Source organism: Dendropsophus ebraccatus, chromosome 5, assembly GCF_027789765.1.
Source record: "Dendropsophus ebraccatus isolate aDenEbr1 chromosome 5, aDenEbr1.pat, whole genome shotgun sequence".
NCBI classification, from domain to species: domain Eukaryota; kingdom Metazoa; phylum Chordata; class Amphibia; order Anura; family Hylidae; genus Dendropsophus; species Dendropsophus ebraccatus.
Genome location: NC_091458.1, coordinates 102029044 through 102053507, shown reverse-complemented (window position 1 = coordinate 102053507; position 24464 = coordinate 102029044). Strand labels below are relative to the sequence as shown.

At 40.6% G+C, this 24464-nt stretch overlaps 1 protein-coding gene across 1 annotated transcript in view; it reads right to left on the bottom strand.

The window, feature by feature from the left end:
• Positions 1-3539: 3539 nt before the first annotated feature.
• The window catches only part of OCA2 (OCA2 melanosomal transmembrane protein), a 184038-nt gene continuing 163113 nt past the window's right edge, over positions 3540-24464 (bottom strand). Inside the window, exons 22-23 of the mRNA XM_069972387.1 lie at positions 23551-23644; positions 3540-3733 (exon numbers count right to left, since the gene is read on the bottom strand). Of these exons, the coding sequence (XP_069828488.1) occupies positions 3646-3733; positions 23551-23644 (182 nt within the window). The 3' untranslated portion in view covers positions 3540-3645. The remainder of the gene's footprint in view (positions 3734-23550; positions 23645-24464) is intronic.

Below are 24464 nucleotides of genomic sequence, written 5' to 3'. Positions count from 1 at the left end.
TCTGTAGTCAAAGAAATCGATAAGATTAGTCCTACATGATTCTTCAGTACACCCATGCTGGTTTGGGTCCGTCAAGTTGTTGTTTCTTTTAAAAGAGTATCCATTACTTTTCTGCTACAGATGTTAAGCTCATTGGCCTACTTACTGGGCCCTTCCCTACTACCTATCTTTTGGATGGGTATAATAACTCCCATTTTCCAATTGTCAGGAATATCTCCTGTTAGGAGGGGTTGGTAATACAGGTCAGGAAAGGAGCACCAATGACAGCTCTTGCTTGCCCTACTGCCTGCACTGTTGACTCATTTCCAGGCTTTCATAAATTCTAAATAATAATGTCAGCCCTTTTCTTCTGAAGTCTTTGCTAACTGTACAATATAATACTTAAAGAGGTACTCCGGCAAAAAACTTTTTCAAATAAACTGGTTTCAGATTATATATTATAAAGTTATATAGATTTGTGATTTACTTCTGTTTAAAAATCTAAAGTCTTCCCATACTTATCAGCTACTATATGTCCTGCAGGAAGAGTTCTTTTCTTTTTAGTGTGACACAGTGCTCTCTGCTGATATCTTTGTCCAAGACAGGAACTGTAGAGCAGGAAAGGTTTTCTATGGGAATTTGCTACTGCTGTGGACATTTTCTGTCTGACAGATGTCAGCAGTGAGCACTGTGTCAGACTGAAAAGAATACACCACTTCCTGCAGGACATACAACAGCTGATAAGTACTGGAAGACAAGACTTTTTTTAAAAAATAAAAGTAAATTACAAATCTACATAACTTTCTAACAACCAGTTGATTTGAAAGAAAAATATTTTCGCTTGAGTACCCCTTTAAAGGGTCGATCTCTGTGTATGGGTACCACACCTGTCTTAAGGTTGTGAGTGTTGGCAGAACTCCACTCACTTCAATAGAATGGCGCTACAAAACTGTTTTCATAAGCCTGGATAACCTCTTTATACGGTAAAAGTCACCGACCATATGAATAGTAAATTCAGTTTTGTTTTTTTTTAAACTGTCCTCAGGTTGTGTTTTCAATTACAGTTCAGCTTCACAAATTCTAATAGAACTAAGTTGCAAGACCACACAAAGGATTGGTGCGGTGTCTGAATAGCCCCACAGAATACAACAATTATTCTATGGAGGTGGGGGTGAAACAATATTTTTTGTTTTCTTCAGTGTTTATGTGCTATAAGGGAAGTGATAATATGTTGGCCATCAGGATTATGTTGACATTTATGCTTAACACCAACAATAATCTCCTTTATTCATATAGCACCAACTTATACAGTGCTTTACATAACTAGTCATACCACAATTTAATACATGTCTCCACTCTGGTTAAAAACTCACCTATCTGCATGTTTTGGACTGTGGGTGCAAACCAGGGTTCAACCATGCAAACTTGGCGAGAACATACAATCTCTTGCATGGGATGTGAAGCCAGGACTTCAGCACTGCAAAGCATTATTTCTAACCACTGAGCCACCACGATACCCACAAAATCATTGCTTAAGTGTTGCAATATTCAAAGATTCATCTAGTTTTTATTTGTTGTATAATGGCTGGTTATGATAACGTGATACTGCCCCCCCCCCCTTCTGTATGAGCACTTCTCTACACAGCTTTGATGCCTAAATTCTGCAGTTTTCAAACCTTACTGTATAATAAATTTTCTTGGGGCTTAGTCCAGTGGAAAATCTTTTTTCATTGTTGGTGCCACCTGGGCGAGTCTTCACATTTGTAGCGCCACATGACCCATCCCTCCGTTAAGTCATTGACATCTTCTCATGTTTAAGGGATTTTATTTTCATTTTATTTTTTATAACTATGCACAGGCTGAATGATAAAAAAATATATATATATGTACTTACCCTCCTCGCTCCCCTGCAGTTTTGGTTCTCCTGACACTTGGTTTCTACTGTGCTCCACATCCACAGGAGTAAAGTGACAGGACACAGAGTTGTGAGCAGCTATTTTGTGCACACTGTCATCTATGTACTTGTGTCACCTCTCTCCTGTGGAATTAGCCAACAGAGCATGCCCACAAATTTGCCTTAGACACAGTCCCTATTCTTTGTATATGTCCATGAGGCTTGCTATAAAGTATGTCACTCAATGCTGTTGGAAACTTGTTAGACAAGATGGCATTCTCCATAATAATGTCCAAAATTACAAGTCATAAAATAGAAGCAGATAAGAAAAAAGTGTCTATGCAATACATAATCTTCTGGCTATGTTCACACGTAGTATTTGTCAGTATTTTGTCCAGTCTTTTTTCAACCAAAACAAAGAGTGGAACTGATAGGACAAAATTTTAATGGGAAGATTTGCACAGCTTCTGTGTTTTCAAACCACTCCTGGTTTTTGTTTAAAAAAGACTGATGGAAATATTGTGTAAAACATGGCCTTAAGCCCCAACCTATGTAACTTTATAACATGCCTAAATAACATGCAAATATAAATAAAAAGTAAGAGACTTATTGATCAACAATCATTTTAAACAGAGAGATTACCATTTTTGCAATGAACTGTAATAGTATTGTCATAGTAAATGTGGTTATAAAAACATCACCCCCAGTTAATGCTTTTAAATAGAGGCATATACAGACACATGTAATGGGTCCAAATTCAGCTTTATTTTCTTTTTTGCTCTGAAAAGATACAAAATCTTCTTTATTGCAACACATGCATGTGCATATTATGCTCCATTGGCATAAAACCTTATCAACAGAGACAAATTACATGTTCATGTTTTGCTTACAGTTACAAAATTTGTAAGGATTCAACAACCAAAAAAAAAAAAATTATTTAGGGGTAACAATGTAGCTTTTTACTGCATTGTGTCCCTTACAGGTCATTGGTTTGACCACCTAATTATTTGGTTGGAGAAAACCATACTGAGAAAATATAACCGAACAGTAATTATTTAATTGGGAAAATATTGACATTCATTGAATTTATTCATGTAGTTTTTTATTACTCTCGGTAATTAAATGTGGGCCATTAAATTATACATCATCTGTTTGCCTAGGTGCAAATATTTTTATTGTAAGCATGACATTCATATTGCACAGGCGACTTCTCTTCAACTTCATAATGCAAAGGTTATGAATACCTTTGGACGCAGTCTGTTTATTATTACATTGTACTTATTGCCATTTTCTTTTTCTCCTTTTTCCTGTCAGGCTAGCTTTCTGACAACTTGTTTTCCAGCCCCCTCTATCCTCTCCTGAATGATCTTCTAAGACAATTACTGAGCAGATTATTTTGATCATAAATCAATGTAGAAGACTGTTTAAGGGAGCAGAGAGGCTGGAGACCAGATTGTCAGACAGTTTGTCTGAAAGATTTGATTGTGAACTGGACAGAGCATCCTGTACCATTATATGAAAACATATACACTGCAGAAGGGCAACTGAGCAATATTTTAGACATAGGGCTTATTGACAAAATGTTTTTCATGCTAAAATAAGTACAATGTAATACAATTTTTTTTTAGGTTGCCAAAAGCCTTTAATGTAAAAGACCCAAAGTATTGTTCAATATGGTTTTTTCCTGTACATAGCAGGAGTCAGTAATTCCACCTTCATTTACAATCATAGATTTATGATGTTGAAGTAACAGTCTTCTCTTGTACTATAACTCATGAATTCCAGTTCAACAAAACATGTGACACCAACAAATAGCTCATTCCAATTGTGGTGGAAACAATCATCATGGGGAATCCCAACCTGAAATAGAAGAAAATAGTAAAATGGTATGTTAAAAAAAAACACCTATTAAACTTTTAGCCACATACAGTATATGATTAGGCAGTATACATTCATAAACTCTTAAGCAGACCCTCCTTAATTCACCAAAACTGGTCTGACACATTGACGGCATTGACTCCAAAAAACATCCAAAGGGTGTCCTTTTGGATCTGGCACGAAGACTTTGAGTTCTGTAAGTTGCAAGGTAAGGACTAAATGGATGGGATTTGTTTTTCCTGCACAGCCCATAGATGCTTGAGCTCTTTGTTCATCAAACCATTTCTTTCCAATTTTGCAGTGTGCCACTATCCTGCTGAAAGAGGTCACTGCTCTTATGGGATACTGTTGCAATAAAGAGGCACTTAACATATAGCACTATATAGACAAAGTATAAAATGAATATCAGAACCCAAGGTTTCCAGGCACAATATTGTCCTATTAGAAGCATAGTGCACACTGGTGCCATCTCTAGTTAAATAAATACACCACAGAACTCACAGGGAGTTGTGGTTTCGACAACAGCTAGAGGGCCAGAGTATGGAGACCCATGATTTAGGCAATTGAGCTTTCAGTTACTACTGAGGCCCCCTATGTGGTTCCATATAGTAGTTAGCCCCCCTAATCACTGCTATATAGTATTTAGTCCCTTCTTTGTCCACATATAGTTGTAAGTCCTATTTGTGCATGTAGGCAACCTTTAGCTGAATAGCGACCATCTAAAAGGAACCAATCAGCCCAATTGAGATGATATGGTTCCCTGAACTGCTGTACACTGCTCCTGCAGCAGCCACAGCACGTACCTACTACTGTATACCCGAAAAGAAGGACAGAAAAGGACCTCTCTGTCTGTCATTCATCCTCTCAGAACACGTTGACAGGCAAAGAACGGTGACTAGAAACGGGTGGGGAGCAGCCCAGGTGACTACTTTCCCGACGATGCCCGTCACACGCCCAGGGGATTAATCCGCTTTTTTCGGGTATGCAGCTACTGCTGCAGTTGCGGCCAGTACGTGTTGTGGCTGCTACAGAAGCTGTATACAGCAGTTCAGTTTGGGTTGATTGGTTCCCTTTAAACACTCAGATACCATGATCCAAATGTATTAAGACTGTCATAGGTACAGACCAAGCAAAAAGTAGCAAACTTTTCCCCAATTTGTGACTGTTTGATGGACCTGCACTGCGCTCACCAAGTAGGTGGGCATAGGGACAGGCATGCCACAAAGGGGGACCGGTTTCTTCTATACTAAATATACAACAAATTTGCATGTAGGCATAAATTATAGTAAAAATATATAAAATTTAGAAGATTTCCTAATGTACATTACATTTTGTGAATGGTTGCTATATAATTGTAAAAAGAAAAATACATCAATACATTTGTTGGAAGGTATCGCATATAACAAGGTTATAGAAACTGTGAGCCATTTGTAGTAATAATAGCTCAGGTGAAACTTGGCAAAATCTCGAGTGCAACCATGCGCCTCACTTCGGACCACCTGCAAGGTTCATTATCTTAAACTGCTTTTAAATGTTAAGATTACCTATTTATAAATTAAAACATACACTAGGGAACTAACATCCCAACATTAAAAGTAGTGCAGTATCTCACTATATAAAGAGGAAAACTCTGATTTTATTTAGATGCTTGACATTGCTCTGAACTTCAGAAAGGCTGCTTTTAAATTCTACACAACTTGTTTACATTTCAGCTTTGCCCATATGACCTCTATATTAAGCCACATACACAATTTAGCTTTTTTTTTTTTTGCAAAAAAAAGTAAAAAATACATAAAAATAAATACCCTTCATATTCCACAGATTCGATTGTCAGCAGGTTAATAGTATCTATATGATGCCAAGACTTTCATTATTGAAGCTAGAAACTGTTTAATTGTTGAAACATTTAATCTTGGTAGATCTTCAGATTTCCCTTGTGCCTTAGATTTAGTGAGCAGTAATTGATGTAAATGAGCCAATTCTCAATGGAAAACTATGATTAGCATAATTTATAAAACAAAACATGCAGGCAAACAAAAAAAGAATCTCTTTAGCTATACACAACTCCTTTGTAAAGGAGTTATCGCAATAACCATTAAGGCGTTAGTGTCATTTGCCATGATGCTGTTTTTGAGATTTTATTCGCTTCGGACCCACCAACACCAGAGGGGCAGGGAGAGGATAGAACAGGGGGTGCAGCCTCTGCATGCGCTGCATTTAACATTTTTCTGCTCTAAGCTGGTGTATGTTTCACTTTGTGCTCACAGAGGGGCTCTGATGCACATGGGAATTATGTATAGGCATTGTGCCCCTACATAAATCCTCACAGCCTCGGCGCTGCAGGGACATTTTTAAGCCTGACACAAAAAACGTCAGACTTAATAAATGTTCTCGATAAAGTCTTGTGTTTGCCTTGATAACTTAAACAAATAATGAATGTAAATTGCAAACGTGCTTATTTGACATCCCCTGTTGATTAAGATTTTGAAAGTTATAGAACTTCATTATAATTATCTATATTAAAAGCAATCCTGAAATCGAGCCAATCATTCTGGCACTAGGTTTAATACTAAGCTGAGCCATCCTGTAATTATGCCTTTAATTCTAACCTTTAAGTATAAATAACTTTTGCCTGGTCACATATATTACCCAGGGGGTACACACACAGAAATGTCTCTCAGGAAGTTGATCATGACAGACCCACACACATTTCTCACAGGCTTTGTGTACGCTTTATTTATTCTCCACTCTGCCTCAAGAATCTAGAATCGCTCTGTGTTGGTAATAACAGGCTGAAAGTATGTAGACTGACAGCACGTAACTGCTTCCCTTGACAACGCATGAAGGCTGGCTCCCGGCTTTCCGTAGCGTTTCAGTGTGTGCAGCTACGTCACTTCCGGTCCTAAATGCCTTCTCGGACGCCCTGCAGCTTTCACTAACGTGTCACAGCTTGGCAGTTACTGACTTCCTTTCTGTGGTCGCAGCGATCCATAAAACCTGGCTTCTAGGTGTATGTAGTATATGCACTGGCTTCATTTATTAATTTTTGGTGTTATTAGTTCAGCTATTACATATCAGTTGTGTATGTCTCTTTGTATATACCTTATATTGATTCATATTGTTGGATCTAATGTCTGTTTTCCTTGCATATTTACCCCTTATTTAAATAGTTGTTAGATAAAGGACAGGATCCCCATTGTTACAAGTTATCAATATTCCTAACAGTTTATGATGATGTGATTACTATGCATGTTCTTCTAAAGTACCACATCTATTCCATTTACCTCAATCCGGTTACCAGATTTTTTATCTAACTACAGTAGTGATTGGTGTCCTGTCCTTTTACTGCACATATACAGTATACCATGCTGTGTTACACTTTGATTGTATGCTTGACAAAGACCAAGTGTGGTCAAAATGTCGCTTTAACCGGGATGTGCATTAAAGCTTTTTTGAAGATTTCTTGGCTGCTGCCGAATTCCCTTCTTTGATGTCATCAGGCATGTCAAAAGTTATCAATCACAGCATGTGCTAGAAGCAGTGTGAGCAGTGATAGCACCCAGGTACTGTACATAATATACAGCACACTAACAGGGGATAGGGAACTGCAGGGTTTAGCCCAGCAATTTGCAACACAAACATTAATGGCAGCAGAGGGGGCCATTACTGCTTCCAGACAATGGAAGTACAAATGTATATATATATTTTTTTTAAATTAAGCTATATTGCTAAGTAATATAATGTGATTAAAGCAATGTATTGAACACATTTGTGTCTATTAAGAACCCCTTTAAAGGGCATGATGAAGGTGTCAGCTTCTCATAAGTAATCTAATATGTGCAAATAGACAAGCTGCCCTACATGTTGGTGGATAAAAATGAATAAAGAGGTGATTTCATTAGAATTTAGTCTCTATTTACTGTACTAGACAACATGCCCTGTCAGATGGGTTTTCTTCATTTTTGAACATTCCTTTATTAAATCACCATGTTATTCACATTCTTCTCCCCAATGCACACAAGCTGCTTTTATACTCTAGCTTGACAATGTTCTCTATACTATCTACAATTCAGTTTTCATTATTTAACAAAGTCTCATGAGGAACCCAAGACAATGTTGTACACGTTTCTGTACTGTGAAAACATGTATGCAAGCGTAAAAAGGTCTTCAATCTATGCAGATACTGTATAGGGAAATAGTGAGGACAGTGTAAACAAAATAAAGCAACTTTCCTAAAACACAAACATTTAAACTAAATATTTATCATTTCAGATAGACAGATAGAGATTAGTGATCAGCGAATACTAAAATGCTCGGGTGCTCGTTATTTGAGACGAATATCTCCCGATACTCGTGTGCTTGTTTCGAGTAACGAACCTCATTGAAGTCAATAGGAAACTCGAGCATTTTTGGTTAAAACAGAGGTAGGCATACGAACCACCCAAAAACTTAGCCTGACACAGCATGGCAGTGAGAACACAGGGAACCATTAAAACAGAGGTATCATATGAACCACCCAAAAACCTAGCCTGACACAGTATGGCGGTGAGGACACATGGAACCATTAAAAGAGAGGTAGCATATGATGAACCACGCAAAAACTTAGCCTGTAACATCATGGCGATGAGATCACAGGGAACCATTAAAACAGAGGTAGTATATGAACCAATCCTAAAATTTAGCCTGACACAACATTGCGGTGAGAACACAGGGAACCATTTAAACAGAGGTAGCTTATGAACCACCCCAAAATTTAGCCTGACAGCATGGCGATGAGGACAGATTGACCAAAGTAAAAGCTGTAGCCTGTGAGCCTCCAAAAAATTAGGCCAGACACAGCATGGCAGTGAGCACACAGAGAACCATTAAAAGTGAGTAAGGAAGCAAGTGTGGTACTTTCCCACTTGGTGAAAACCCTCTTTGGCTCTGAATCGGCATCTAAATCTACCCCCTTTGAATGGCTTTGTAAATGTGCAGTGTCCACCAGAGGGCTGATTTCCGACATTTATGGTTTTCTAGCCCCCCATCTAGATTCCCCTGCTGCCCGACATAGCTACATGACTAAATGGGAATCCTATCTTGGTAGAACCTTGCCTAGAGAGACCTGGCAAATAGTCTGGTCAAAGGCAGCAAAATCCTCGTCCTGTGTGTCATTTGAAGAAAACCAATATAAACTTTTGCTTTTCTGGTACCACACACTAGACATACTGCATTGTATTTTCCTACAGGTCCCTGATTTATGTTGGAATTGCTCTTGTGACAAGAGATGTCCGGTCGGATGTTTGTTGTTCTCTTGGCTTCTTTTTTCTTTAGCCGGTTTCCTTTTATAGTTCTGGTTACTGAATGTTTTAGTTAAACAACATCCTGGAGTCCAGAATATTCAAAGGCTGAATACTCATACATTTGGTATTACCTTTTTCATACTTCCTTATAGTAGGATCAATGTGAGGGAACTGTCTTGCCCTCCTCCACTCTAAGGAAAACTGAAAACTCATTCCCTCCTGATATATACAGAAGTACTGCTGAAATCCTGCTTATTGATCTTCAGTGTAACGTTTGTATGCCATGCCCTGTACGAGGATTCTGTGTATTACATGTTTTTTGTTATTATAAAACTTAAAAAATTGTGAAATAAACAGTTTAAAAAAAAAAAGTGAGTGAGGAAACAAGTGAGCCTCCCAAAAAATTGGAGTGAGGCCAGGGGCCGGGATTTATAGTGGACACGAACCTAGGTGCTGACAGCTAACTAGCTAGGCCAGTTGTCAGTCACCATCAAGGGTACACCTGATGCCGATCGACTGAGTGTGGTGAGGCCCTGGCCTGCGGCTACACACAAAAAAAAAAATTATATATATATAACACAGCTGGCTGGTTGCCGGGAATGCGACCAGCGGGCCTCCGGCAACCAGTCCCACTCCTCCGCAGACGTAGTGAAGTCAGAGCATGGCAATGAGGACACAGAGAACCATTAAAAGTGAGTGAGATAGCAAGTGAGCCCACCAAAAAATTGGAGTGAGGACAGGGGCAGGGATTTATAGTGGGCACAAACCTAGGTGCTGACAGCTAACTGGCTAGGCCAGCTGTCAGTCACCATCAAGGGTACACCTGATGCCGACAGCATGGCAGTGAGGACACAGAGAACCATTAAAAGTGAGTGAGGTAACAAGTGAGCCTCCAAAAAATTAAGTTCACGGTTTTGTCTGTCTGCAATGCCTGTGTCCCTATAAAGGTATACGTACTAATAAATCTAGGTCTATTGCAAATGGTCGTTGTACTGCTACTACAGCTACTACAGAACACAACCAAAAAAGAAAACAGATGCAGATTTTTCGTAGCCAAAAACTTTTATATCTTTATTGAATATATATTAAAACAATTTATATAAAAAAAGAGAGACAGACCAAACATTAAAAAGAACGGCGACTATCCTGGAGGTGTTTCTATTATTACCAAATTACATGTGCTGGAATCCCTGACCAACAACATACATCACAAAACAGGGGGATATTTTCTAAAAAAATCACCCAGTAGGACACTATATATAAATGTATAAAAAAACAAAGTGCTAGTGCATTGAATTCATAGAGTAAACCTACAGCCAGTTACTAAATCTCTTGTCCACCCTTCATCTAATATTATTGCCCCACCACATCTAGAGATCCAGCCAGATACCTTTTGCGGTAAAATACAGTGTGTATCCTCCAGGAAGCCACCACCCCGACGCGCGTTTCGTTGCCTTCGTCCGGGGGTCCAAAAAATTAGTCCAGACAGCATGGCAGAGGAGATACCAAGAATCTTCATGTTGAACTACTTTACCCAGGTGGACAGTTGAATTCAGGTGAAATCCAGGCTTTGTTCATTTTTATGAACGTCAGCCTGTCAGCGCTGTCAGTTGACAGGCAGGTGCGCTTATCAGTGATGATGGCACCAGCTGCACCTAAGACCCACTCTGACAGCACGCTAGCGGCAGGGCAGCACAGCACCTCCAAGGCGTAAAGCGCCAGTTTGGGCCACGTATCCAGTTTTGCAACCCAGCAGTTGTATGCAGAGTGATCGGGAAGGATGTTTGTGTGGTCAGCAAAGTACTCCCTCACCACTTTTCTGAAGGCCTCCCCCCTACTCTATCTAGACTGGGGACGGTTAAAATAGTCTTGCTGGGGTGCCATGAAACTGTCAAAGGCCTTGGAGAGTGTTCCCCTGCCCATTGACAAGCTGCCTGCTCCAGCCCTCCTCTCCCCCACTCTTTGGACCACAGAACTACATCCTCTGGCGCTAGTGGTGTCAGATGGGAAGTATATTTTCAGCTTCTGCACCAGGGCCTATTGACATTGATTCACTCTCATACTGCGTTTCTCAGCAGGAATAAGAGTGGCAAAGTTCCGTTCGTACCGAGGGTCCAGGAGGGTGAACACCCAGTAATCGGTGTTGCCCAAAATATTTTTTAACCAGAGGGTCATGGGAAAGACAGCCTAACAAAGTCAGCCATGTGCGCCAGGTGACAACACGCAAGAACTCCCTCTGCTCAATAGGCTCAATTTCCCCTTCCTCCTCCTCTTCAGGCCATACACGCTCAACAACTAAGGATTGAGCATGGGTACCCTCTTCAGTCGCGGCAGCAGTCTGCTCCTCTTCCACCTCTTCTTTATCCTCCTCATCATCCTCTACTCTGTGGTGAGAAACTGTTGTCACGGTGGTATGGCTATCTAGCAGCGGATGTTCTTCACCCGTCTCCTGAGGGAGCTTTGAAGCAGACACAGCAGCGGGATGGTGAGGCTGATGATGGCGGCATCGCCGCTGACCATCTGTGTTGACTCCGCACAGCAGTCTGTGGGCCTGCAGTTGCAAGTGCTTTTGTACAGCCCTAAGGGTGGCAGCATACGTGGTTGACTTGCGGAAATGAGCACAGATGCACCGCACCTTGGTGAGCAAGTCAGCCAAATTGGGGTAGGTCTTAAGGAACCGCTGCAAGGCATGGTACATGTGTGAGGCTTCCGAGTTGCAGGGATGCCACCAGGGTCCACCCGTTGTCACACACAACCAAGCCTGGTTTGAGGCTCGGTGGCTTGAGCCAAAGATCTGTCTGCGCCGTGATGCCTTGCAACAGCTCCTTGGCAGTGTGCCTCTTGTCGCCTAAGCTGAGCAGTTTCAACACCACCTGTTGGCTCTTACCCACCGCAGTGCTGATGCAGCTAGCGCTATGATATGGAGGCGACATGCTCATGGAGGGTAAGGAGGAGGATAGAGAGGAGGAGGAAGAAGAGGAGGAGAAAGAGGTATACAAATCATGAGAGACTGAGGTAGGCCCCGCAAGCCTCGGTGTGGGCAGCACATGAGTGGAACCAGGGTCAAATTCTGTCCCGGCCTCCACCAAGTTGACCCAATGTGCCGTCAGGGAGATATAGTGCCCCTTCCCGCCAGCACTTGTCCACGTGTTCGTGGATAGGTGGACCTCGTCACTTACCGCGTTGGTCAGGGCACGGATGATGTTATCCGACACATGCTGATGTAGGGCTGGGACGGCACAACATGAAAAGTAGTGGCGGCTGGGGACAAAGTACCGAGGGACAGCCACCGCCATGAGGTTCCTAAAAGCATCTGTCTCTACCAGCCGATAGGCAAACTGCTGAGCCTGGAGATGCTGCCCTATGTGCACATTTAAGGCTTGTGCGTGCGGGTGAGTGGCAGTGTATTTGCGCTTCCATTTAAAGGTCTGCTGCAGGGACAGTTGAACGCTGCGCTTGGACACCTTGCTGGAGGGTGTGGAGCATAGTGGAGGTAAAGGGGTGCATGTAGAGCGGAAGGCGCTCGTGCCTGGGGCCTGGGCGGGGGGACTGATAGAGCCAGCATGTGACACAGGGGTAGGAGCAGGGGTGCGACTTGCACTGATTGAACAGACTTGGTTCCACTGACTGGGGTGTTTAGCACTCATATGCCTGCGCATGCTGGTAGTGGTTAGGCTGGTAGTGGTGGCTCCCCTGCTGATCTTGGCGTGGCACACGTTGCACACTACAGTCCGTCAGTCATCCGCACTTTCTTTAAAAAACCTCCAGACTGGGGAACATCTGGCCTGGCCATGGGAGTTTCACTCCGTGAAACAGTTGCTGATCTACTCATTCTGCCCCTGCGTGTCCCTCTGCCCACCCCTCTTCCTCTTCTAACCGGTCCTGCGGGTGGAATTTGCCTCCCCCTCAGAAGCACTGTCTTCACTAGGCTTATTCACCCAGCTGGGGTCAGTCACCTCGTCCTCATCCACTAGCTCTTCCTCCAATTCCTCACTCTGCTCCCTACTTTGAGTTACATCCATGACAACAACCTCACTGTCTGACAACCGGGTCTCATTGTCATCATCAGATATCTCTTCCAACCCCGCTTGCAAGTCCCCACTCATCACCCACTGACTGCGTGAGCTGCTTAGTTTGGGCAACGGGACAGATCGACTGCTCCGGTTGCTCAGACTCAGGGAAGGGTCCAGAAAAGAGTTCCTGGCAGCATGGTGGTGGTGGTGGTGGATCTGAATCCCTTCTTTCCCTGGAGGGGCCAGGCTGTAGGGAAGGAGGCTGAATGGCTGGAGCAAGGGTTCCACTCCCTTGGGTAGCGTGGGTGGACTGCGTGGAAGATTGGGTGGTGAATAAGTTACTGGACACATTATCCGCTATCCACATGATCACCTGTTCACGCTGCTGCGGTTTCAATAGTGGTGTACCCTGAGACCCCGTCAGTTGCGGTGTGCAGTGTGCCACTGCTCCCTCCTCAATGAGTGCTGCTGTGTCACTGTGCCCTGAACCACAGCCTCTGCCAACTGCATCGCTTGGAACCTCACGCCCACGTCCTCAACCCTTACCCCTGAGGTTCACCATTTTATGGACACTGTACAGTGTGGAGCTTAGATATGCCTTGAGTAAGAAATACAGAAATCAGAAAATATACTAGTGGTCCTACTAGTTTTTGGGGGGCTGTGGGATACAATCTGTTGGTGGCTGCACCTATACACACCATGTGACACCCCCTTTACACTGTGCAAGCAGTAGTGAACTTACTGTAGATATGCCTTGTGTAAGAAATACAGAAATCAGAAAATATACTAGTGGTCCCACTAGTTTTGGGGGGCTGGGGGATACAATCTGTTGGTGGGTGCACCTATACACACTATGTGACACCCCCTTTACACTGAACAAGCAGTAGTGAACTTAGATATGCCTTGCGTAAGAAGTAGAGAAATTAGGAAATATAGTAGAGGGCCCACTAGTTTTTAGGGGGCTGTGGGATACAATCTGTTGGTGGCTGCACCTATATACACTTTGTGACACCCCCATTACACTGTGGAAGCAGTAGTGAACTTAGATATGCCTAAAAATATGCCGATAAAATAGTACTGAGCACTTCTTAGGGGTCTGTATGCAACACCTAACGTCCCCTTTCTGCCAGCAGCCGATCACCACAGTGTGCTGCTAAAATCGGTAGCTGCACTGCAAGTCCCAGCCAGCAGTCTGTAGTAATACAATTTAAAAATTATTTGAAGCCCTTACAAGGGTTGTTTGGTTGTTTCGCTAGTATTTCTTGCCTACTGGAACGCTAATTCCCTCCCTAACGCTATCCCTGACCAGCAGCAGCTCTGTCCGTAGTCTCTTTCAGCATGCATGTGAGCTGAGCCTCGGCGGTCGAGATTTTTACATGGCAGGGTCAACTGATCTGGCCAACAAATCGCTGCTATCGACATGTATGGGTCCCACATGTACCAAAGAGTGTCCTGCATGTTTATTGGCTGAGAAAAAGCACCGAAACTTACAGGAAACGGATGAGATTTTCTCGAGTATCGCAAGATGCTCATCCGAGTAACGAGTTCCATCGAGTACCCCAATACTCGAACGAGTACCAAGCTCGGACAAGCATGTTCGCTTATCACTAATAGAGACATACTGTACACACACACACAAACTGCACATGTTTTCAGCATACCAAGATGAAGTGCAAGTGACTTCATCATGGGACGGCAAATCCATGTGCAGCTGACACGGTTCCTAGGCATCACCATGACTCAGCATTAATCCCTGACATACAATCTACTAACCATATCACCCCTAACAAGTGACTCATTGAGAGACTTCCAACCACTGACTCATCAACAGCCAGCCAGAACCACATCACTCTTAACCCAGTGACAATGTTCTACAAATTGGTTATCATCTGGCACACCCAATTTCCCTGAGGAACCCACCCTGCTGGACTCCTTGAGGGGGGGGGGGGCATAAGCAAGCAGGGGTGACACCGACTTGACATGCCTTATGATGTATCTTCTCACCAAGGATGACACTGTCTAGAACTAGGTAATGACGACATTGTCCTATTTATCTTGACTCTTCATCAAAAACTTTGGTATCCTGCCCTTAAACTAAGGTCTAAATCTGACTATTCATTGCCTGTGCATTGCTGTTCTATGCTCAGCTCAGCTACACCAACTCTGACAGCTCCAAAGAACTGGGAGCTGTCAGTGTGATAGATTACTTCAAATAAGGTATCCAGCAGGAAAGTCTGTACACACTGATGGATGCTGTTGCCAGGGAGTGAGCCATCAGCCCAGCCGCTGCTGATAACACAGAGGTTGGGAACCTAGACAACAGCTATAAAACACAGAAGACACATCAAAGGGCCTAGCAGGCAGCTAGAGCTAAAAAGGTAACAACTAATTGCAACTTTTCTGAACGTTTAATTATCTAATGTTTTAGATATAGTTGTAAAGATAGAAATACCCCTTAAATGCAGCCATTAGGGGAACTTACACAACTGCCATACTGGGGGAGCAGACAGGCAAGGAGGAGGCTTGGCCTCCTCCCAGGCCTGACTTATGATTTATGCCTTCTATTAAAAATCTACACCTGCTTTGTACAGCATCCTCAGATCAACAGAACTCTCTACGGAGGCAGGGGGGAGCATGGGGGTGGGGCTTTATTTAAAACCTACGTGTATGGGTATATGCCAGTAGGCCGGTCTTGATAAATTCCTCCCATTGTGCTTTTAAAAGAGGAAAAGCTTTTTTTTATGGCTTGGCTATGCATGGCACTTATTTGTATTAATGAGCATCTTAAGATAACCCTATGCTTATTCCGGGACCTTAAGATCATATACGAAAACTTCTTAAATTGCATGTGTTACTTTTTTTTCCTTTTTTCTTTTAACTTCTCTATATCTATAGGTTTCACATTCTTCTCCTTTTGGAAACACGTCCTCTGCTTTCCTTCACCTGCCTATTGTTTGCGGCTACATCTCTTGCCCACACGTTTTGCAGCTAAAGACTGTTTGCACATGCAGACTACCAAGGTCAGATGACGCATTTCTTTGCATTAACGGACCTCCTTTTTGCAAGTTATTGAATACATGGCTAATACAATATAAGGACATACATTGTAAGATTTTTTTGTTTACATGTGTTGATACATGTATAAAAAGATGATTCTACATCTAAACAATGACATATACTACACACACATACTGAAGAGGCAAATGTATTTGCTATTCACACACAGACCATTAAGCTTGCAAGGAAGCATTTCACTTGAAAACTGTATAGAATATTTATTACTGTTTTACTGCAAGTCAAGTTTAGGTAAAGTTTACTCTCTACCTGGGATGACAAATAAGCACTATTATCATGGTCTTACAAGATAGTGTTTATGCTTCATAAAAATTTAATGTAGAAGAGCAAAAAAACTCCTAAACTGAGCATCAATTGACTTCTTAAAATTAGCTTTGAATGCAGAATGAGGGCAGGGACATCTCATTTAGTTTTACTTTGACATTATAAATATTTAAACAGAGCAAGCCCAGTCATGAATGAGGATACAGCAATTAAGACATACACCGGCAGCAGAGAACCAAAAAACTTAAGTGACACTGACAAAATGCGCTGGAGGATAACCAGCCCAATCGAGGCATTGCAGCTTGCTATTTTACTTTGTCACTTAGAGCTCTGCCAGTTCTGATTCAGCATTGTTAGAATTATTTGATGAACTGCACTCCTGATTGCTTATCAAAAGAGCACACAGCTGAATTCATGAAAATTCATAGGTAATGTTGAATAATGATAACATATCTTGTTTATGGGTTATTGAACTTTGGATGATCACTATGAGCGAATTTATAAACAACTCGTTGACAGTTTGCATTCCAGTATTTATATTCTATCCAGTTCTTTGAAGTAAAAAAAAAAAAAAAAAACTTTTGCTCGACAGTATCTGTATATTATTTTCACTTTTTTGAGATATTGAAAACAGTTGTCTTGTTATAGAAATTGGGACATTCAATTTCCACAACTTTTAAGGTTAATATATACTCTTAATGTATGTTATGCTATCTATTTATTGCCATTTATTTCTATTCCTCCAAAGCACAAAAGATTTAATTTCCTCTGTACACATTTATTGTTGTCGTAAATATTTAAAACTTCTGCTACCCATCTTGAATATCCAAAGTGACAAAAGCAATATTCTAAAATAGTTTGTAAATGTATTAAAGGGAACCTGTCACCCGATACGTGAGCGCAGAGCCCGCCCGAGCCCCCGGTGCAGCCCTGGATACTTTTTCTTTCCTTCAAGTCACACTCCTGGAACTGCGGGACGAAGATATCCCTATCGGAAGCGCTGCAGAGATTAGTCCAATGCCCATAGAGAATGACGGCTCCAGTCATTCTCTATGGGCATCAGACTCATCTCTGCTGATTAGCATACAGCATGTGCCTAGCTTCGGGCGCCGATATCTCCGTCCCGGGATCGGTTCCAGGAGCGGAACTTGCAGGAAAGTGTAAGTATCTGGGGCTCTGTGCCCGCTTCCCTGGTGACAGGTTCCCTTTAAACTCTATTCACAATAGATATTTTCAGTAACCTTTTTCAAAGGTAGAAAACATTTTCTTATAAATAACTAATTTCCTTACATGCATGTCAACAGTACAATTAACAGACATGCAGTTTTTGTTTTGATTTTTTACTTTAAAGTATCTTATGCATTTAACAGTAAACTTCCTTTATTACCTTTTCTAACTTGTTTGGGGCATCCAAAGCTTTTATGTTGTCGAAACTGTAATTGTTGGAGAAAATTAAATAAAAGCTTACGGGCAGAGAATCTGCATCATGAAACTTTACCAGAAAACAAGAATGTGTACGTCTATCAAGACAGTCATCAAAGAATACCACAGTAAAAGGAACTATCACCACATACAGTATATTACCATTGGACGGTTACACTGAACCAAGACCAACATTGTATGTACTATTTCCAGTCTCCAACCCATACTCACTCACACAGGATTGGGTATATGGGTCTGAAGAGTAGTGGTAAATAGTAGTCTTGGACCAAAATCACATTACAAATCTGAGCAATACATTACTTACTTAAAATTTATGTTATTTCTATTGTCTGCTTTCACATTTGGATACTTTAGTCCCAACACTGCCTAAAGAAATCTAAAATTATTGTTGTTTTGTACCTGATTTGGATGACATGGGCACAGAAGCAGTGCCCATGTTATCATCAGAGGGGCTCTGCAGTCAGTGATAGCCAGACACCCACCACAACTGCCAGGACCTATAGATGCTGTGGTGAGTGCGGTCAGGGCAGGTATAATAATAATGCAGTGGCAATCGTTAAGTGAAGCAGGTCAAATTTTCAAAATGGACCTTGGTCCATAAGGCCAAAATTAGATTTGGCCTGAAGGTGTTAAAGTGAACCTGTCAGCTACAATTTACACTCCAAACTGCTGACACTGTTAGATAGCTGTTAAATTAAGCAAAAAAATAGGGTGAGGTTTATCAGAGTGGAGTAAAGTAGTTTTAGTTGCCCCTAGCAACAAATCAGATTCCACTTTTCATTCTTCACAGATTCTTTGAAAAATAAAAGATAGAATCTGATTGGTTGCTAGGGGCAACAGACAATTTTACTTTACTCCAGTCTGATAAATGTCCCCCATAGTACCCCATAATAAGGCTTTGATTCTATAACAGAGAAATGGTTTTACACTCCAGGATTTTACGAAAGCTTCTCTGCACAAAAGTCCTGGAATGCCTCCTTACTTCCACCCCTATCCCTGCTTGATTGATAGCAAGCTAGAAGGTTAAGTTATAGGAGGGTAACAAGAAGGCATTACAGCCCTCAGCACTTCAGAAGCTTGAGAAAGCCTCTGACACTCTGCACAGCAACATAAAAGCAAAGACATATATATATATATATATATATATATATATATATATATATATATATATAAAAGGTACCATGCATCGCCTGGCTCCAACAGCATCTAACAGTGTCAGCAGTTTGGAAGTTAATTGTGACTGATTCACTTTGTGCTATTGCAGTGTCCCAGAGCAGGTGTGTCATTGCTGTATTTAGCACACCTGTAGGTGGGTACCACTGTCAGGTATGCTCTGGGGTGAAGTACAGTACTTTGCTACTCCCACCACTAGATGTCTCACTGTATCCTACACATTTAACACAGCTGAAGAGAAAAGTGATGTAAATGGTTAAAGCGTATGTACCACTAGGTACATCGCTTTGTTTTTTTTTTTTTTTTGTTTTTTTACATGAATAGAACAGCACTGGCACTGGGATGCCGTTGACGTGGCCCTTTTTTAAACCGCTACCCTTTTTTTGATACAGGAGACTGTAGTGAATCTCTTCTTAAAGGCACAGTCAAACTGTACTCTTGGTTAAGTCTAATTGCTGGAGACTGTGGTTCTTCACCTTACACCTACACCTGTTCTACCTAAAGAGTGTGTTTTGGTACATCCAGGGGCGGGCAAATACCACTCCTGGCCACTGTGACAAGTGTCTAAGCAGTACACTATCATCTTGCCCAGCTAAACACCACCTGTCTCCCCGCACCATATTTAGTGAATCTTTAGACCTAAAAGATTAAAACAAAAAAAAGTGTATAGCATAAACCTACAGTATACCCAGCTACAACAGTAGCACCATTATGTGATTAACCTCTACAGAAAGAGACAGCCATAAGCTCATACAGCTTAATCAGCCACTGAGTAAAACAGTAGCACAATACACATAACTACAGAGATACTATCCAGATGAATAGAAGAGCTTTCCTTAAATTGTGCCAATTCCATAGTATCTGTCAAATGTAAATTGGCACTGTCCAGCTAAAAACAAATAAGCTGGATTCCTGTTATTACCGTTCTGTTATTACTGTTAAGACAGCCAAGAGTAAAACATTAGATGGACTTCTACAAGAGCGTTGTTTTACAGGGCTGCATAAAATTTCAATATAGAAATTTAATGATCCTTAACAAGTAAAAAAAAAAAAAATACCAGCCAAGCTTTAAGAAGTCCACTGTGAACATTGCCATATATATTGGTCTCTACTGAGAAAACAGCCATAATGTTTGAAAATTGATTGCTCGTAATGTAACATTAAATCATAATTCTTACTGTGAAACTTGCTAATATTTAGCAATGTAACAGTCCACAGCATGTATTAAACATCATTCTTTTTTATGGCTGAGAGGGTTGTAGTTGTACTCCAAAGATTGAAAATCAATATAATTACAGTATAGTTCTATGACCTCACTTCTCCAGCATTGCCATCATTTAGTTTACAGCATGAGTTTTCGCAGCGGTGCTCATCTTTACAACCCAAGGCTCAAACTTCAAGCGTCCAATTTTATCAGGTAGAATTCTTTTCTTTTTTTAAACATACTAAAGCAAGAATAAAGGCCCATAAGTCCAAACCACAAAATTTCTCATTGTACAAATCAAAAGTTCAATTGCCTACGTTTACGTATGCAGTTGTATTGTATGCTTCCTATTTTTTGTCATTTGCTCTTCACATTAAGTTCAGTATTTTTACACTCACTAATGGAATGCCATTAAGTGAATCTTGTTTTTAGAAGTCAGCCACTAAAAGGTCTGTGGATTCCCATGCGTAATAATTCACACATTTTATATATAGCATAAACTAAATCATCTGATAAAACAACAGTAGGAAATCCCATTAATCCTTCTCGCAAGTGGGATTGGCGGCCCAACTAAAAGCATTGCATTGCATGCTTTATTGGTCACCATTTACAGAAAGGGATAAATTGAACTGCCTACTGAGAATAATTTTGTTAAAAGTACGTGTCACAAAATTTCAGGAACTGAAACAATCTGTTTTCTGTGATAACAGAGTGTACATTTTAAAAGCTATATATTAATACACCTTGAATTACATATAAAGCATACTGATGGGATTTAAATTATAACTTACGGAGAATGGTTTCTGTGAACATTTTGTTTTCTTTGAGTATCAGTCAAAGCTTGTGGCATATTCCTAAACAAAAGATACCCAGCTGGCTCTGCCATTCCCTGCAGACACCGCCAGTGTTCCATTATTTGCAGCATATAAAGGATTTCTGAACCTCAAATAGAATCATTGTTCCCATCACTTTGTATATTACTCAAATGCATTTGCGTCAAGTGTAGAAAGGTCTAATAAGCAAAGCACATTTCCTGTTGGTTGCCATTTGAAATGCCTAAAATGACTGTAATTACAAGGTTAATTTATTTGATGTTTAAAGGGCAATCAAAGGACACCACCGGTCACTACTCAGCCATCACCAAGTGGGTTGCCGCACTCAGGACTGCCTCTGGCATTCTTTACATTTTACCTTTAGGCTATGTTCACATACCATAAAATAATATCAAAATATGACTGTAATTTTGAGTCAAGATAAAACACTGAATAGGTGAAAATAAATGTTTGTGTTTGTTTTTTGCAAAAGCTAGTAGTAAATATTGAGTATGTTTATTTAAATGGTTGTAATCAATTACAGCTGGTATTCTATACAGTTTCCAGACAATTTCCTATTGACTTCAATGGAGCACATTATTAGAGGTGTATTTTTACCTCAAAATTACCACTGTATTTTTCTGTGCGTGTGTGTGTGTGTGTGTGTCCACAGCCTTACAATGTACTTCTGGTCTAAATCTACAATTTTATGGGAGTTAGTATATGGGGAATATTGTATATAGTCTGGAATAAATCTAGATGTAGATCATCATCTTGATGATCTAAACGAATTCCAGTCTACTTGACAATATTTTTCAATGAGTTTTTGAAACAGTGGCAGGAAATTTGCTGTCCAGACATAACAGGAATTGTAAGGCTGGGTTCATACAGCGTTTTTGCAATCCGTTGAACATATCCATTTTTAACTGGTTACTTTTAACGGACAGAAAAACGTAGTCAACACTACTTTTGTGTCCGTTAAAAAAAGGATCCCTTTTGATCAGTTTTTTCTTATAATGGAAGTCAATGGAAAAAATGTATCCAAATGGATGACACACAATTGCATCCGTTTTTGCATTCTTTTTTTTTCAGAAAATGTAAATGTTCAACGGATTGCAAAAACGCAGTGTGAACCCAGCCTAATGCAACAGCTGAAGGGCCGCAGGTTCCCCACCACTGCACTAAAGGATGATTTACAACAACCAATTTTCAACAACATTTAATCAGTGATTACCTTTATGCCATGTTCACATGCTGTAAAACAGTGGCAGTTGTTTGACATGGCTGTGTCAAACAATGGCCGCTATTTCACATTTTGCTTTACATTTTATTTTATTAGATTGTGGGCACCTTTGGGTGCGCATGCAATCCATTAAGCCATAGCCCTCTGTACAATGTACAGCCAGTAGCAAGGCTATATACATTGTGTGCACAGAGTGTTAACTACGGCCGTAGTGCATGCTGTGTGTAAACACTATAGCCATTTCTGCAGTGACAGCAGTGTTCATTGCAGCAACAGAGAGGTCCGTAATTTTCAATAATAACTACTGCAGTAGTTTTTACACTGTGTAAACATAGCTTTCAAATGATTTTAACTTTCTTAGTAATGCTGTCATAGAAAGATAGTTATCAGTGGCATATTTGGTAAATGTTAGCCTTCATGACATTTACACAATGCTGTCTAATGCAAAGCCCCCTTCCCCAATTGGCTGAAAGGAGCACATTGAATATGTAGTCCAACGCACAGGCAGCAGGTTACAGATTCAAATGTTCCAGTATAATATGTTATTAAAACCTCTGCTAGTTCTGAGTTTAGTAGTCAAGTGAGTGGTCCTAATCAGTGGCTGACAGCCAGCTGTGTATGCACATTAACAAAAGGAACAACCCACCTAACCACTAAGCCCAAAATGAGCAGAGAATTAAATGAGACTTTATACTGGAACTTTTACCACAAAACAATATATCACTCGGCTTCATCCTACTTGCTTTAAAACATGCAACCCTGTAGATGCATGACTGCATTTCAATGTGACATGGTTAAAAATTTGTCATTTGCTAAGGCATCTCAAGGTCATTATTTTTGTACATAAATTCATTTAGCAACCTTGCCTCCTTCTCCTGATATGGCTGCTCTTTCCCTCCCATTGTTGACAGCTTGTTGTCTAGGTTACCAACCACGACTCTGCTCTAAAAGCAGTGGTCTGGCTGGTGTATAGCTATAGTATACATATATTGATAATTATACAGTTTATATACTTGATATGTCCACCAATCTACACTACAGCTATATATCCACCAGCCAGACCACTGCTTTTAGAGCAGAGCAGTAGGCGGTAAAATAGACATCGAGCGGTCAGCCTATGGGCATTAAAAAGTGGGCATGTCAAGAGAAAGACTTGCCAATGAAGCAAAGTTATAAGAGGAAGTATCGGTTACATCTAATAATCAAGTAATTTTACACTGTTGCATACTGCTGTATATTATTTACAGAAAACAAATTCTAGGTTTTACAAATAATAAAAATAAAGCAAACCTGAAAAATTCCATAAAGGAAAATCCATATCCATGTTGTTCTGCAATCCCAGCACAAACAACATTTGCTGATGCCCCAATCAATGTTCCATTTCCTGCAAATGAAGGACACATTATCAGTATATCTATATGCTCAAGTACTTCATGGTGATATAAAATGAGTGGGCAAGCCAGTTATTTTGTAGAAAATTAAAAAAAAAAATTCCAGGCTTAGTATGTTAGTTAAAAAATCTCAAGGTACTCTGTTTTTTTTGTTTTTTTTTCACGGAAGAAAACTTTGTGCATCTTTGCTGTTTTGCATTCAACCATTTGTGAGGAAAAACGTTTGCAGCAACCACACTGTTTGATCCTGACCTTAAATAGTGACAAATGGAAAGGAGCTGGATATACCAGTGGGAAATCTATGGGAAGTGATCCCTGTACGCTCCAATTATTTGTCAGTCTATCCAAACCATACAATTTTCAACAGCTTCTACATACTGCTAATAGGAACGTTAGGGATTTTTCTGTGCTCATGTGCGTATGTAATGACCACTAGAACACTGGTGGTGTTCTATATCTTGTCAGTGTAGCAACACAGAACATGTTGTCTAGGCATGGTTTAAGAAAGAATTTATGAAAATATTTTATCAATACTAAGAAACATGAACAGACCTGTATCATGAGCAACAATATTAAACTGCAGCATTATCAGAATGAAATTGTTTTCCACAGATGACTAGGTGGTTCTGTTACTACTCGGTACAGCTGATGATACCTCCTTCACATTGGTTATACCAGCAGCAATTTACAATGCAAATAAAGTTCTTGTTTATTATGGTATTTTTACATGCATACATACATACATACTGTACAAACATGCATACATGCACCTTTTTTATTTTATTTTAACATGTTCTAAGCTTATCTCCTGAC